The sequence below is a fragment of the Mixophyes fleayi genome, chromosome 3, assembly GCF_038048845.1.
Source record: "Mixophyes fleayi isolate aMixFle1 chromosome 3, aMixFle1.hap1, whole genome shotgun sequence".
Classification (NCBI taxonomy): Eukaryota; Metazoa; Chordata; class Amphibia; order Anura; family Limnodynastidae; genus Mixophyes; species Mixophyes fleayi.
In genome coordinates, this window is record NC_134404.1 from 147,663,390 (window position 1) to 147,677,297 (window position 13,908).

Below are 13,908 nucleotides of genomic sequence, written 5' to 3' on the forward strand. Positions count from 1 at the left end.
TTAAAAAAGGGCGCTTATGTCGGGAAGTAACGCTCTTCCCCTGAGGAGGCCTGGCCTAGCCCCAAATGCATGACAAGAACCCTTTTAACACCTTAAGTAGCTTGATTTGACTAGAATGCATGAGTATCATGCACGGGTTAACTTGTACCATATATGTGTCAACACAGCTATACTGAACAAATTTCAGATGACCTTTGGTTCACATAAACACTGTATAACACATAAATACTAAGCACTGATGACACATAGCGATGGAAGTCCCTGCTCGGCAGAGTCTACAATTTATGTTAGGGCTCAAGTGTATAGAAATTAGAATATGACAAGTTTAGAATTCAAATGCCCAATTTTAACACATAAATATTCACACATTACAATCAGAGAGACATGTGGCGATTTATATAGGAGAAGTATTTAATTCCCAGAGAAGAGATTTAGGCAGTGGAAGTGGACTGACCATTAATACTACTGGTAGTCCTCAAGTGTCAATTGTCCCCATTAGCATGTTTAACACAAGGAAAATATGAGAAATGTGATTTGTCAGAATGAGGAACCTGATCTGTAGCAGACCCCCTGAAACGTTATTAGTGAGCAGGCCTCCATTCTCCAGACCCGCTGTCATCCATATGCAATTTAAATGTAAAGCAGCAAGATCTAGCAACTGTGGTTTGCATAAACTAAGCAGTTTTATATGTCGTATTTAATACATATTATACCTGCATGTACTGAGAGAGCTCTGTCACATCTTTTCCAGGACCATCTGTCTCTGTCAATGCTCTTAACTTGCTATTCAGGAACGACTGTACTTTCTCAGCGAGATCCTCAAACAGCTCCACCTGGGACTTCAGGTCTTCCATCTTCTCAATGCGTTCTCTGGTGTGTTCGGTAGCGTTAGAAAAGCGCTCAGACAGCTCGTTCATCTTTCCTTGCAGTGAAGATGCAGTGGAAGAATCTGCCGTCTCCATGAATTTATTCACTTTTTCGTTCATTGCATTGATGCTGCTCTGACGACTTGCAATATCTTGTTCAAGCATCTTGCAGCAGAATAGAAAAATTAAAAAAGTGAACTACAAACAGCATGTTTGTAAGCAGGAAAAGTAAAATATGATAGAATATTGCAATAATATTGTATTGAGCTTTTATCTATGTGAGGCAGTATGATTGCCAACCATGCCAAAACATACATTTCATTTGGTTTGAAAATGAAAAGAAAAGAAAATAAGACCTCTAGAAAAGAAGACCAGACTGTACTGTGGAAAATTTCTAATCCAGTGCATGCAGCAAGCTTTACATTGTCATCTATATTGACTTCTGGGAAACCAGTGGAAAAGCCCACAAGTTGAACTTAGCTTGCCTCTTTTGTATCCTAACTGTATTTAAGTGAGTAAAGACATATGCATTTTAGGAACTGGTTTGTACCATAATGTTGTTTATGATTTATGAAGCTTATAAGTGGGAGCTCATTCAAACCCTCTCTTTGCTCCGTGATGTACTAACTACAACAGGATGGCACTTTTTGTGTACAAGGACATAATACATAGTCTGAACTTTGACTTACATTATCTTTTGTAATAATTTCCTGTATTGATGAAGAATTCAATGGCACTTGTTGATGCTCTTTCAGATTCTTTTCAACTCCTTGCATCCAGTCAACCATTTCATCCAATCCATCCTGAACACTGAGTGAACGAGTCAGCGTTATCTGGAGTTTCTCGTTCCAATCATTGACGGACTGAGATAAATTAGTGTATCTTCCCACTATCTCATCTGCAACAGATATTGTGAAAATAATATAAATATTTTCCAATGAAAAAAGCATAGAGGTCTATTTAGCCGTTGTTGAAGCATAACATATTAGATAAGAATCTTAGAAATGATTTTAGAATGTTTGGGGTTTTTATGCTACAAAAAAAATGTATCTGAAGTCTTAATTTTAGCCCATTTATAAGGAAAGAATGTACGAGATAGGAGGCTGAGCAACAACATAAACTTATATAATTGTGAAGATAAAAATTACAGTGGTTATGATAATTGGCTTGTACAGTGACCTCAATAAGATGATTTAAAGCAGGGTTGTCCAAGCTGCGGCCCGCGCCCACCTGTAAATGTGGCCCAGCGGTTGTGGCAAGGGGGCAGCGCTGTTAATGAAAAAAATATCCTGCAAAAAAAAATAAAAAAAAATACCTTCCGGTCACGTCAGCTGGCGCTCCGGCTCCCTCCCTCCCTGGTCTCCTCCTCCGTGCGGTGCTCGCAGTGAATGTCGGGGGAGACGTCATCCACACCCGACATCCATTGCATAGCGCAGCACAGAGGAGTCACCCGCGCGAACTATCAGCAGCAGTGAAAGATTATCCAGTATCTTATTGTTGTTACTCTGAATTTGGACTTTCTGCACCATGCAATTATGAACTAGCTGTGTTCTCTGTATGTATCTAATATAAATATTAAGAGATGATTGTATTTTTATTATTTTAAACCATTTTAAATGTGCAGTGCTGAGTAGGGTGAAATTATCACCCACTGTTACCCTCATCGGAGGCTGCTCCATGAGCCATTTTTCCCGCCACCCTATCTTTAAATCTCTGTAGATTTCTATTAGTCCTCCTGATGCTACCTATATCGGTGACCATTTTAAACTGGTCAATAAAAAAAATGATTCATGGGTGCAGAAAGAGAGGAAAAAAAAGTTTTTGGCATTTAATTCCCCGAACCCCACTAAGGGGCAGATGTAGGTAAGTTAAATTGCAGCTGGTAATGGGACTACTGCTTTAATCATGATTCTGCAACAGGTTTCCTAACTCTTACTAACTTCATTTCCAAGTAAGTTTAATATGTTAACTATGTTTTCTAGGATGATCAGCTATCGTTAGTGTTAGTGTATTCTATGTGCGGCCCAAACCAACTCATCGTCTTCCAATGTGGCCCAGGGAAGCTAAAAGGTTGGACACCCCTGATTTAAAGTCTGTGGTGATTACAATGGCTAACACTGTAAGAACTTTTCATTTTTACATATTATTGAAAACCATACATATATCTTGAAATATTTTAAATTCATTTCTTCTACTTTAAGAACTGAAGTGCTCTATATGTTTCTGAAGAACAGATTGCCTCATGTTTAAACAATGTTTGAGATATTAGTAAATGCAGGTGCCCCTAATTGGTTTGCTTTAATTGACTGGTAGAGGCTAGTACAAACTGGTGCTTTTTCTTTTTGTTGTTATAAGTCTAGATATTCAGACCCTTTACTGATCTCTTTTAACTCATGTATTAATGTATAGCTCTATTGCCACCTACTGGCTAAAGTCATAATTGTTTCATGTTATTTTAATCTATTCATAGCATGGAAAAGAGGCAGAGCTATTGGGCTTGAGTCATTAAGGAGAGCAAAGCATAAAAAAGGAGTAGCTTTGCACCTGGGCAAAACCATGTTACATTGGAGGGGGAGGTAAATATAAAATGTGGGGACAGATTTGTAGTTGGCATGTCCTAGATCAACTTTAAATTTCAGTGTAAACATAAAGCTGTAAAGTATTTGAGATGAAAAAACAGCCAGTATTCAACTGATGTGCAAAACAATAAACTAATTTGCACCCATTGCATTGTAACACGGTTTGTTCCGGAGAACATTAACTCCTTTTTTTTTGCCTTACTTTCCTTAATGACTCAGGCCCATTGTGTTTAAAACCAAATGATCTCTGATATTAAGAACAAATTAATCACATGTGCAATACTTTGTTCTTAGAAATTGGTTTAAATAAACTATACTTTTGTATCCAATTCTAATCTCCTTGTCAAAACGGAATATTCTCTACCATTAAGAGAATGGAGTCTACAACATCACTTTTGGCTATGTATGCCACCTGAATAGATGGCTACAAGTACCAGTACAATTTAAATATATACATTTTATTACAGAATAGCACTGGCATAGTGATATTACAAATTAAATACACTAGTAATTTCCTAGCTGAAATAAATCATGGGGAGGTGCTAATGATATCTAATGAAAGAAAACAATTAATAAACATGTTTTGTACAGAATAACATAGACTGACTAAAGAAGGCTGCAAAATTCTACACCTAATCACCAATTAATCACAGATAGGCATTCAATCACATATGTGGTTAATCAGGAAATCTTGTTAAAGGCCCTAAATGATCTGACATTTCTTTTTGAAGGCCTAGTGTAGTGTAGCATGGTGGAGAAAAAGTGTAGAGATGGCAGAAGAAAGATAAAACAAAAAGATGAAAAAAAACATATTAGGTACCAAGTGGCTTTTGGATTTCATCTTTGTTTAGCAGTAGCCCGCCTTTGGAATCAAGAAGCCCTTCCGCTGCCCTCTTAAGCTTCTCCACACCAACCTGGTGGACTGATACCTGTTCACAAAACAACTGAAACAAGAGGAAGACTGATAAAGCACTCAAAGCATTTTAACTTACAATTAGGAACCTAAAAAGCATTACACTAGTTGACAAACTTCATAGCACCAACTGAATTTGTCTCTGGATCTAACAAACATTGTTTGCATCATGCAACCTAGTACTACTCCTAGGTATTACTAGAACTCCTTGCTTGATCAGATTTACAGTTTTATATAAATTACCTACAATCAGAGTGATAATGTTAACTTTATTGTGTATATGCAGAAATTGTAATTCAGTAGTGGCATCTTTCTGTTGATGGCAATGCAGATGTGATCCTCAACTACTAGAACTGCTTCTTGAGATGTTCATCTATAGCAACCTCCTTACCGAAGAACTTGATGAGTTCCACAGTACTCAGTTGCCCCCAGGACTAACACAGTATGAGGCAGTGAGCAACCTAGATGTTATAGTGATGTAAACTGAGAATCAGACTGGTAGGGGTTATTGCAGGTAACACACAGGCCGAGGTCAATGGTTAGGAGAAGACAGCAGACCCATTAGACAAGCCAGGGCAGGAAGAGATATGTATGCAGATTTGTTTAAACAAACCGAGATCAGGAGTAAGAGAAAACAGAGAATCCTTAGAACAATCCAGGTCAAACACAGATATCAGAACAATCATGATATGGTGACAGGAAGAGGTTTATGAAGCTAGCAGCACTAATCAGAAGCTGCATGAGGAATAGCTGCATGAAAGCATTAGTAACTGCACAGCTGACGCTACCAGACTGGGAGCTGAACAGACGCTTTGATCTGCCATGCAGTGGAGACCATATATGAGGACACAATATATCACTGGTTGTCAGGGAAGAAGTGATAGTTACAGATCTGACAGGTGGTGGTGAACATAGAGTTCCTAGGTACATGAAAGCTCAATCCACTGTCACCTGACAGGTGCAAATCAAATATGCAGCGCAAGTTTGTTAACACTTCCAAACATGCATAAAAGTATAACAAAATCACAAGCCCCAGGGACTCTGCATTTATTTGTTCCTTTTGTATAAATTACAAGTTTCTGACACACTACTCCATGAAAGAAGCAGGCTCATATGTGCAGGAGTCACTACCCCTTAGTCACTTGAGATAGTACTGCAAGTTCTGTAACATCATTATGCATGCTGGCTGTATGCTGTGTATGGTGCTTGATCAACATACGCCTATTCAAGGAGGCAGACGGCCAAAGAGTACCAATTTTTGTAAATGAAGCAACAATCATTTAAGGATGTGGAGCATACAGTAAATAGGAATAGATGGGAGAGGAAGAGTACCATGGGAAGTCTGTGAACTGGATGGACAGTGAAGTAATCCAAGCTTCAACTAATTTAGACAGTTTTTATTAAAAGACTAACAATTTCATAGCAATTATTATCAATAGTAATACTGTTCAATATATCTGAGAATAGCTATAAGGCTTGTTATTCTCCCTTTATTCTGTCTAATATGATAAGTGGTCATTTAAATAATCAAATTCTTACTTAATTGCACAGCAGCGTCTGAGTAATATGGATAGGCAACACAGCAGACCCTGCTCCATTAATAAGTACGAAGGGTGATGTAACTTACACTGCTTCATGACACTGCTTTATTAAAAAGTGGAATGTTGATGTAGCATATACTACCTCATTAATAAGTAGAAGAGTGATGTAGCTTACACTGCTTCACCACCTAGACCATTTAAGAGCAGTTGCTGCGATTTCTGTGTGCGGAATAGCCATAATTAACGGGAAAGTTGTACATATGTATGTACATGCAACGGATTCAAACAACAGAGAGTACTGATCCTCTTTTATCATAACAAATATGTTACCTTATATAAAAGTTTGACTGATAAGTTATGTAACAGTGTGCTGGTCTCTCTGAAAGCTGCAAATTAAAAATAGTGTGTACAGAATGCCCAGTTCTAGATATATATGGAAAGGGGCAAGGGCATCTTATCATGCTAATTACCAATCAGATTGATTTGTTAAAAGCTTCACATAATTGAAGCTGTTAATTTGGTCACCCATAGAAAGGTCAAGACTGCAGAGACCTATTTGTTATGGTCAAACTACTATATTATAAATGGCACATTTACTGTAGTTGACCAAAGACCGCACACTCACGCCAACGTTGTTGCAGATCAGATTTTTGGATCTACTCAGTAAAATCCTATGCAGATGTGAGCAGATAGATTCAATACTTTGTCGCTAACTATTAGCAACAGAGAGATTCAGGACATTGTCCAGAGGGTAAATGTATCAAGCTGAGAGTTTTCTGGTGGGTTTGAAAAACCAATCAGATTCTAGTATTTATTTAGTACATTCTACAAAATGATAGCTAGAATCTTATTAGTTGCTATAGGCAACATCTCCACTTTTCAAACCCACCGGAAAACTCTCAGCTTGATACATTTACCCCCAGGTGCGTTTTCAGAACATATCTTGCAAACTGCTTCTTACACTGCAGGAACAAACATCACACTTAAGTGTCAGTTTTCAGTTTACTGTGTTCTATTATTTAAAAACAAAACTTTATTAACAATTTAACAAAACACACACAGTAAAGTAGCTGTCTCAATAAGCATGTAAATTAATATTTTTCTAACACCAACACATATGTTATGCCAATAAGATAAATATATTATTATGTCTTAAGCCAAAAATACATGTAGACTCACCATTTTTACTTTATTTATTACTTACCTTATCATAAAACTCCTTAATGCAGACCCCACACATATGAATGTCAAAAGTACTAAAACTATGATTGTCAAAACAGAATCCACATACCTTTGTTTCTTCTATCTGTCTCTGAAGGTCCCTGGTGTCTGCGGCAATAGGCTCAGACAGTCTTTTCTGCACAGCGGATTCTGAACTCTGGAGACCTGCTAGCAGTCCACATGATGCCTCCTTATAATGTTCATATTTGTCTACTAAATCCTTCAGGTTATTTCCCAGTACATTACACTATATAAAGGAAATCAGCATCATGAATAACATATTGTGTGAATTTCTTTTAATTAAAATTATTTAGAATTGCTAAAGCTGTCCCTTTAAATTCCTAGTTATTGAGGGATACATTCACCTATAGATGGTTTTATTCATTTAGAATGTAGAACCTCTAGAATGTAAGCTCTAGTGGCCTGTATAAGTATTGTCTCATTTCTGCCTGTTTTCCTCGTAGGTCCTTGTCATGTCTTTTACTACATCTGTGTGAGTCCCACCAGTTTTACTCACACTCATTTGTGTTACGTATGTGTAACCATTTCATGTATTTGTGATTATGCTTACTGTATTAGTTATGTCTTTTATGCATTCGTATGATTGTCTGGTGCTACGGAATCGGGGGCCATAAAATAAATAAATAAATAATAACCACAAGCAAATTAGAACCTAGGGTTTATTTTCTCATGAACATCCTACATCCTTCAGCACGTTATATATGATAGTGTAAATAGTTATAACGGAGTGATGTGACCAGTATTAAGCGAAAGGTAGAGCTGCGTGCTCATTTACAGCAATTATGAACATATCACATCAACCTTCCACACACTGAGAACAGTGTGGATGGACAAAATTTTTGTCAGATGCTCAGATGAAAGTGATAGCAAGAGCCGAACGCTATTTTGTACAAAGCTACAGATACACTGTATTTATACATCAATTTAACTTACTTGAAAGCAGGTTATTAATTCAGACTTAGTCCCCATCACATGGTTGGAAATGGTTTGATCAGACTGAGTATAGATTTGTAAAATTGGAGACACTTCAATAGAGAGACTTTGAAATCTTGACTCTCGCAATAAAATCCCAATTTTCTTTTAGCTCAGTTTGATTTTTAGGTTATAATAGTAACAATTTTTTTATAAAAATATTAACATATAAAGACTGATCTTTATTTAATATCTTTGTCTATTTTATATAGCCATCTGCTAATATTCTTTGAACAAATGGGAAAGTATTATTTTTACTAGTATTAATAAATATGGATTATTAACATATATATTTGCTGATTTAATCAAATTGACCGTGCAGTCATTTACAACAGGATTAATATCTGAGCTCCTTATTTATAGTGTTCTTAGATATGATACATATTATTATATCTAGCTATTACCTTTTATATCTCCAATATTCTCTTGAGCCAATGCTAAATCACTGTATGCCTCTCTGTATCTCTGTTTTAGTCATTTCATATTTGTTACTAGGTTCAACCCCCCCAGTATAAAACAACTAACCTTAGAATGTGAAAATAATGCTGTTTTATAAATTGAAATAAAACCACAGAATGGCACTTATTTATGTATATTTTAGAAATGATCTATTTATGTTTTAATGTTTGAAAGGGGCACTGTTGTGTCTGATTACATAACTGCATGATATCTGACACTAACATCCACAGTACCTCATTCTTCCCAACCATTTATGGTAAAAAAATGCACAGGCTGAAGAAAGAGAGGTAAATGCCAAAGAAATATACCTTTGTATGTAAGGACTTGAAGTTTTCTGAAGCCAAGTCTAGTTTGCTTTGCACCATCTTGCATGTTTCCAGGGTACTAACATTGTTGTTATCTTCCACAACATCATCTTTACTGCAGGATTTTGCAGCATCGAGGACTCTTTGTCCAGATATGGTGATGTAACGCAAGTCTCCTTTGTGAGAGATCACATCCTCTGAAAAGCTTTTTTGTCTTTGAAGCTTGGTCCTGATACCTGCAAAATTGTCAGCCCCAGTTTCCAAGTGTTCTAGTTCTTGCTTGGAGCACTGAAGCCAATTCTCAAACTCATTATAGTCTGTTGTAAACTTTTCTAGTTCCTCCTGTACTGTTTGGATTACCTTCATTTTCCGTTCAGAGTCACACAAAGCGGATTCATACTGGGCTTTTAATGCTTCTATGTCGTTTTGGAGCTTTTCTTTCTCTTCGGGAATGAGGTGACGGCCCTGTTTCTCCAGCAGAGCTTGTGCTGACTGTGTGGCTATTATAACTGCCTGATGTTGAGACACAATTTTCTCATGCTGAGCCTACAAGTCATATAACAAAACGTCAATGTAATTATTATTGTTTAAATGGATACAAAATATTTTGTAAATGGAAACATATAGCTTTCATAAGCTTTTTTGGGGATGGCAACTTCTGACCAAAAGCTATTATCTATCACTTCCGACCAAGCAGCTTGGTACTAGTGCCACATGAGTGGATGTAAGTATCACTGGATTGGTCCATGCTCAATCATGTGATGCCCAATTCCAACTGCTATGACACAGTACAATGCCTCCATATCTTATAGTGATAAGGTGATTTGACCAGGGGCATCCATCCCCTTTAAGCAATAAACATATGCAAAAAAGTACTGTACCTTTACTTTTTGATACTGGCTGCTTAAATCCTCTTCTTTAGACTGTTTCTGCACATTCATCGTGTGTGATTTCCCATCAGACTCTATCAAGTTACCATTAAGTTCTTCCACTCCATCCAGTATAGACTGTATCTCACTTTCTTTGTGATACGTTCCATTTTGTTGGATTTTTGGTTTCTTCATTCTATTTCCATTTTCTGCTTCTTCATCCACATGTGAAAGCCAGTCCAGTAGGCTCCCTATTTTATTTTTGCTTTCTTCCAGTTGTTCTACAGCAGCAGACTAGGAAACAAAATGATCTTCAAGTATTAATATAATGACAGCAGCCAGGAACATATAACTTAGTTATACGGTATAATATTAGTACCAAATACAATGTAAATGGGATATTATCATCATCATCATCATCATCTATTTATATAACACCGCTATGTATAAATTAAATGATAAGCGTTCAATAAAAGTACTAAAGACACATAAACACAAATAACCTTTTCTGTTTCTTTTTTGATAGCTGTCGTGACTGCATTTTCTAATTCCTTCTTGGATTCTTCTGCTTTCTTACGAAGCAATTCAAACTTGGCTTTAGCCTCTTTAAGTTTCTGTTCAATGACGGCTCTCTCTTCCAAGGAGAGCTTATCTCCGTGGTCCTGGAGGAATTTCTCTGTGTTCTTCACAATCTCTGCTAGTTCGCTGGCACCAGCTTGCATATCTTTCTGTAACTCCTACAAATCAAAGAAATAAATCATCCTAGTGCAGGACAATGCTTCATTATCTAGATGCAATTCACTTCTAGAATCTTAATTTGGCATCTTAGGAACATACATAATAGTTTTCAGGATGAGTGGTTTCCCAAACACTCTCTTTCCCATAACAACAACAAGAGATGTGATACATTTCCTTTAGCTAAAGAAAAAGAACATAATCTTCACTTTGAAATTGAAGAAAAGTACAGAATATAAAGGACCACCAATGTAGCTGTCCAGGAGGGTATATTGAATCAAGAACATGAAAAAGAGTAGTTTTTACCTTCTAAGCAAGTAGTGCCAGCCAAATAAGAGTGGCTCCTCTGGACACAGTATAAGTCCATGACTACCTCAGTAGTGGTCCTCCACAAGCCTTATCTGCTCCTCCAATATTTTACCATACCCTAACCATCCTGTTAAAACTCAAATTATTAAAACTGTATAAAAGATTAATCTGAATCAATGTATATTTATGTTTATGTCGTGTACGATGCAATCACAATTAAACATACACATTTGCGATTAGTAGCTATAGTATCATTCACTGTTGCGATCACATCCGATTTACTAATATTATTGTTTCATTGTGTATAAAATCAGACTTTTATATAACATTATATTAAGTATGCCTATGTAACTCTTTAATGGTGGGAGCCTGAGGGGAAATACAGTTACCATGGAGAAAGATCCAAGCCTCAAGGCCAAAGAACTGAAGAGCTGATCTATAGTGAACTGTGTTATTGGACTTTCCCTGGCCTTTGACCAATTGGAAGGTAACCATTGTAACTGTGACTGAAACTCCTGTAATACAATCGCCCCCCCCCCCCCCCCCTATATCCATGTATAAAGTTACAACTGTAAGCTACTAAATCCATGTGTGATGTCACTCTTGTGTGTTACACCTGTTATTGTATTCCTGTATAAATTGTCAGGCACTGCTCTTGGTACCAGAGCATTCTGGATAGAAGCTTAATGCTGGTAAGAGCCACGCTTGCATGCTGTATTAGCGGTACTTTTGAACTTACTTTTATTATCAAAATAAACATTTTTGTGCTTTGGAACCACAACCTGATCAGCCACCTATTTACCTTTAATAACCCCCTAAGGCCATGCCTCATGTTTCACCCCCTGTAAGCTTTCCCACCTTTCTTCAGCATACCCAATGGTACAAATCTTATAAGCAATTGATTATTCCATTATACCATGAAATGTTATTATTTGTACCTGCACAGTTATTTGTTCTTACATTATTTTCTGTGGAAATATCTAAAAAATGTGTTGCTCAACTGACCCCAGATCTGGTTGATGTAGCTGAACAACTAGAACATTCCATATGTGACACACATGGAACAATCTGGTTATATACCCATAGGGGTTGACTCCAGAAATTAGAAAAGTTCAGGGCAAGGTGAGTGTACATCTCAGGGATTGTTCCTGTGGAACTAAGAGACAGACTGTAAGGCCTACTGGGGTATTAGTTGTAGGTATTGCTGACATAAACTGCTTAGCAGTACTAAATTGATGTCTAATAAACATTTCTTCCACTACAATGTTTATCCAAAAACTCCTATACATCCTTTATCCACTACCGCTCTCTCTAACTTCAACACTACAAACATCCTATTTCTCTGTTCATTACATTGCTATAGCAACACTCTTAGCTGACTGCATCTGAGTTTATGCATTTCAAAATTTCCCTTTAGTATTAGACCTAACATTAACTCGTTACCACACCACTCCCTGCTCTCTCCCTCATTCTTACCTATCCCCTTTATACCCAACTACTACTGTTGTTTTTGCTAAATGTGGATGAAAAATAAAGGGATGACATACTCTTCAATATGTCCCTTTCGACTAGGTACGGGATGGTCTTTACCCAAACTTCTCACTTAATTTACTATTGCGATTACCTGTGCAAAGCTAATTAATTGATGTTCAAAATGAAACCATCCCATTCATCAATTAATTCATTTAGTCCACCTAACTGTAATAGTAAGTTAAGTGGTAAGTTCAAAGTATTTTGCACTGGGTGGAAGGAGTATTGTTTGAAGGTATTCTATAGTTACATCATATAAGGATTTATACTGCACCTATCTATGTTTTTTGTGAAGTTCTAAGTGCTATAATTTTTATCATGTGACCTCAATTAAAATAGGAAGCCCTGATCAGTGTACTACACATAAGCATTCACTAACACAAGACATAGGTTCAAAAAGTGCACTAAACCACCGCAACCAATCAGATACTTGCTTTCATTGTCTAATTTGTGATTGGTCACAGAGGGTCAGTGCAAATTATTCTCCTACATTCTGTGTTAGCAAATGAGCCCTACAGCTGGTTCTCTTATGATAATCTGCAGTACAATGAGAACCAACTTTGACAAAAACATACATGTTTATTGGGTGTTTCAAACTGTTGTCAATCTGTTTTATTGACTATTGCTGATATTGTAGCTTTACAATGTAAATAATAGGTGGAAATGTGTACAGTCGTTTTCGAATATGTCTAAGCATTTTTTTTTTCCTTTTGAAAAATGTAAGACATATAATAACTATGTGCTGCAGAGATCGAAGCATGTACATACTGAAGCAGATCAAAACATACCATGTCTGCATAGTAAGCATGGCAACTCGATAAACACATGAGCAAACACAATAGTATAGACTTTTTGACAATACCTCATACTCAGTCTGACAGTGCTGTAGCTCAGCTGGGCTGTCACGTGCGGTCAGCATGTCTTGCTGGCCAATCAGTCGGTTCTCTGTCTGTGTGAGCAGGTCACAAATCTCTTGCAGTTTCTCCTTGTGCTCTTGCAGTTGCACTTCAGCATCCTGCAGGGAGTGAAGAGATAATACTAAGACTCTGTCTGGTAGTGCAGCACCTATCAGTCACAAAGCACAGTATGCTGTAAACATGGCAGCAGTGGAGCATGGTTTGAGCAAGGTGACTGGAGTGTAGAAAAGGAAAACATTACATTCATCCCAAAGAATTGCAAGTAGATCAAGTGAAGAAAAGTTTGACCAAAGCCTGACCATGCACATGTTAGAGTAGATGATTCAGCTGCGTTGATAATTCCCAATATCCTTTCCTCCTGGAACCTGCATTAATAATGATGCAGAAAAAGACATATCAAACAGAGGTTAGTTTTTAGATATGACTGTTAAAGCAGGATGCATACTTAAGGAATATTTTACCTGGGTTTCACTCTATGGGGTTTATTATTAATATAATATAAAACCAAAATTATATATACTCATATATTCCACCCCCACCCCCAGCTCCTAACTGCCCATCAAAATATCATTACCTCTACCGTATCTCCCTCCATTGTGTACAGGGCTTCAGTAAGAAACCCTACTGGAGTAGCATTGTAGCCAGAAAGTAAAATGAAGCCCATCTTTGGC

At 37.1% G+C, this 13,908-nt stretch overlaps 1 protein-coding gene across 25 annotated transcripts in view; it reads right to left on the reverse strand.

Annotated features, from left to right (window-relative positions):
• Nucleotides 1-13,908, reverse strand: part of DST (dystonin) — a 474,923-nt gene that overhangs the window by 129,425 nt on the left and 331,590 nt on the right. For all 25 annotated transcript variants that reach the window (XM_075202543.1, XM_075202542.1, XM_075202533.1 and 22 more), the window contains 8 exons: nucleotides 13,183-13,335; nucleotides 10,250-10,483; nucleotides 9,759-10,040; nucleotides 8,881-9,423; nucleotides 7,191-7,367; nucleotides 4,266-4,389; nucleotides 1,556-1,764; nucleotides 714-1,031 (listed from right to left, as the gene is read on the reverse strand). In XM_075202543.1, coding sequence (XP_075058644.1) covers nucleotides 714-1,031; nucleotides 1,556-1,764; nucleotides 4,266-4,389; nucleotides 7,191-7,367; nucleotides 8,881-9,423; nucleotides 9,759-10,040; nucleotides 10,250-10,483; nucleotides 13,183-13,335 — 2,040 coding nt within the window. The remainder of the gene's footprint in view (nucleotides 1-713; nucleotides 1,032-1,555; nucleotides 1,765-4,265; nucleotides 4,390-7,190; nucleotides 7,368-8,880; nucleotides 9,424-9,758; nucleotides 10,041-10,249; nucleotides 10,484-13,182; nucleotides 13,336-13,908) is intronic.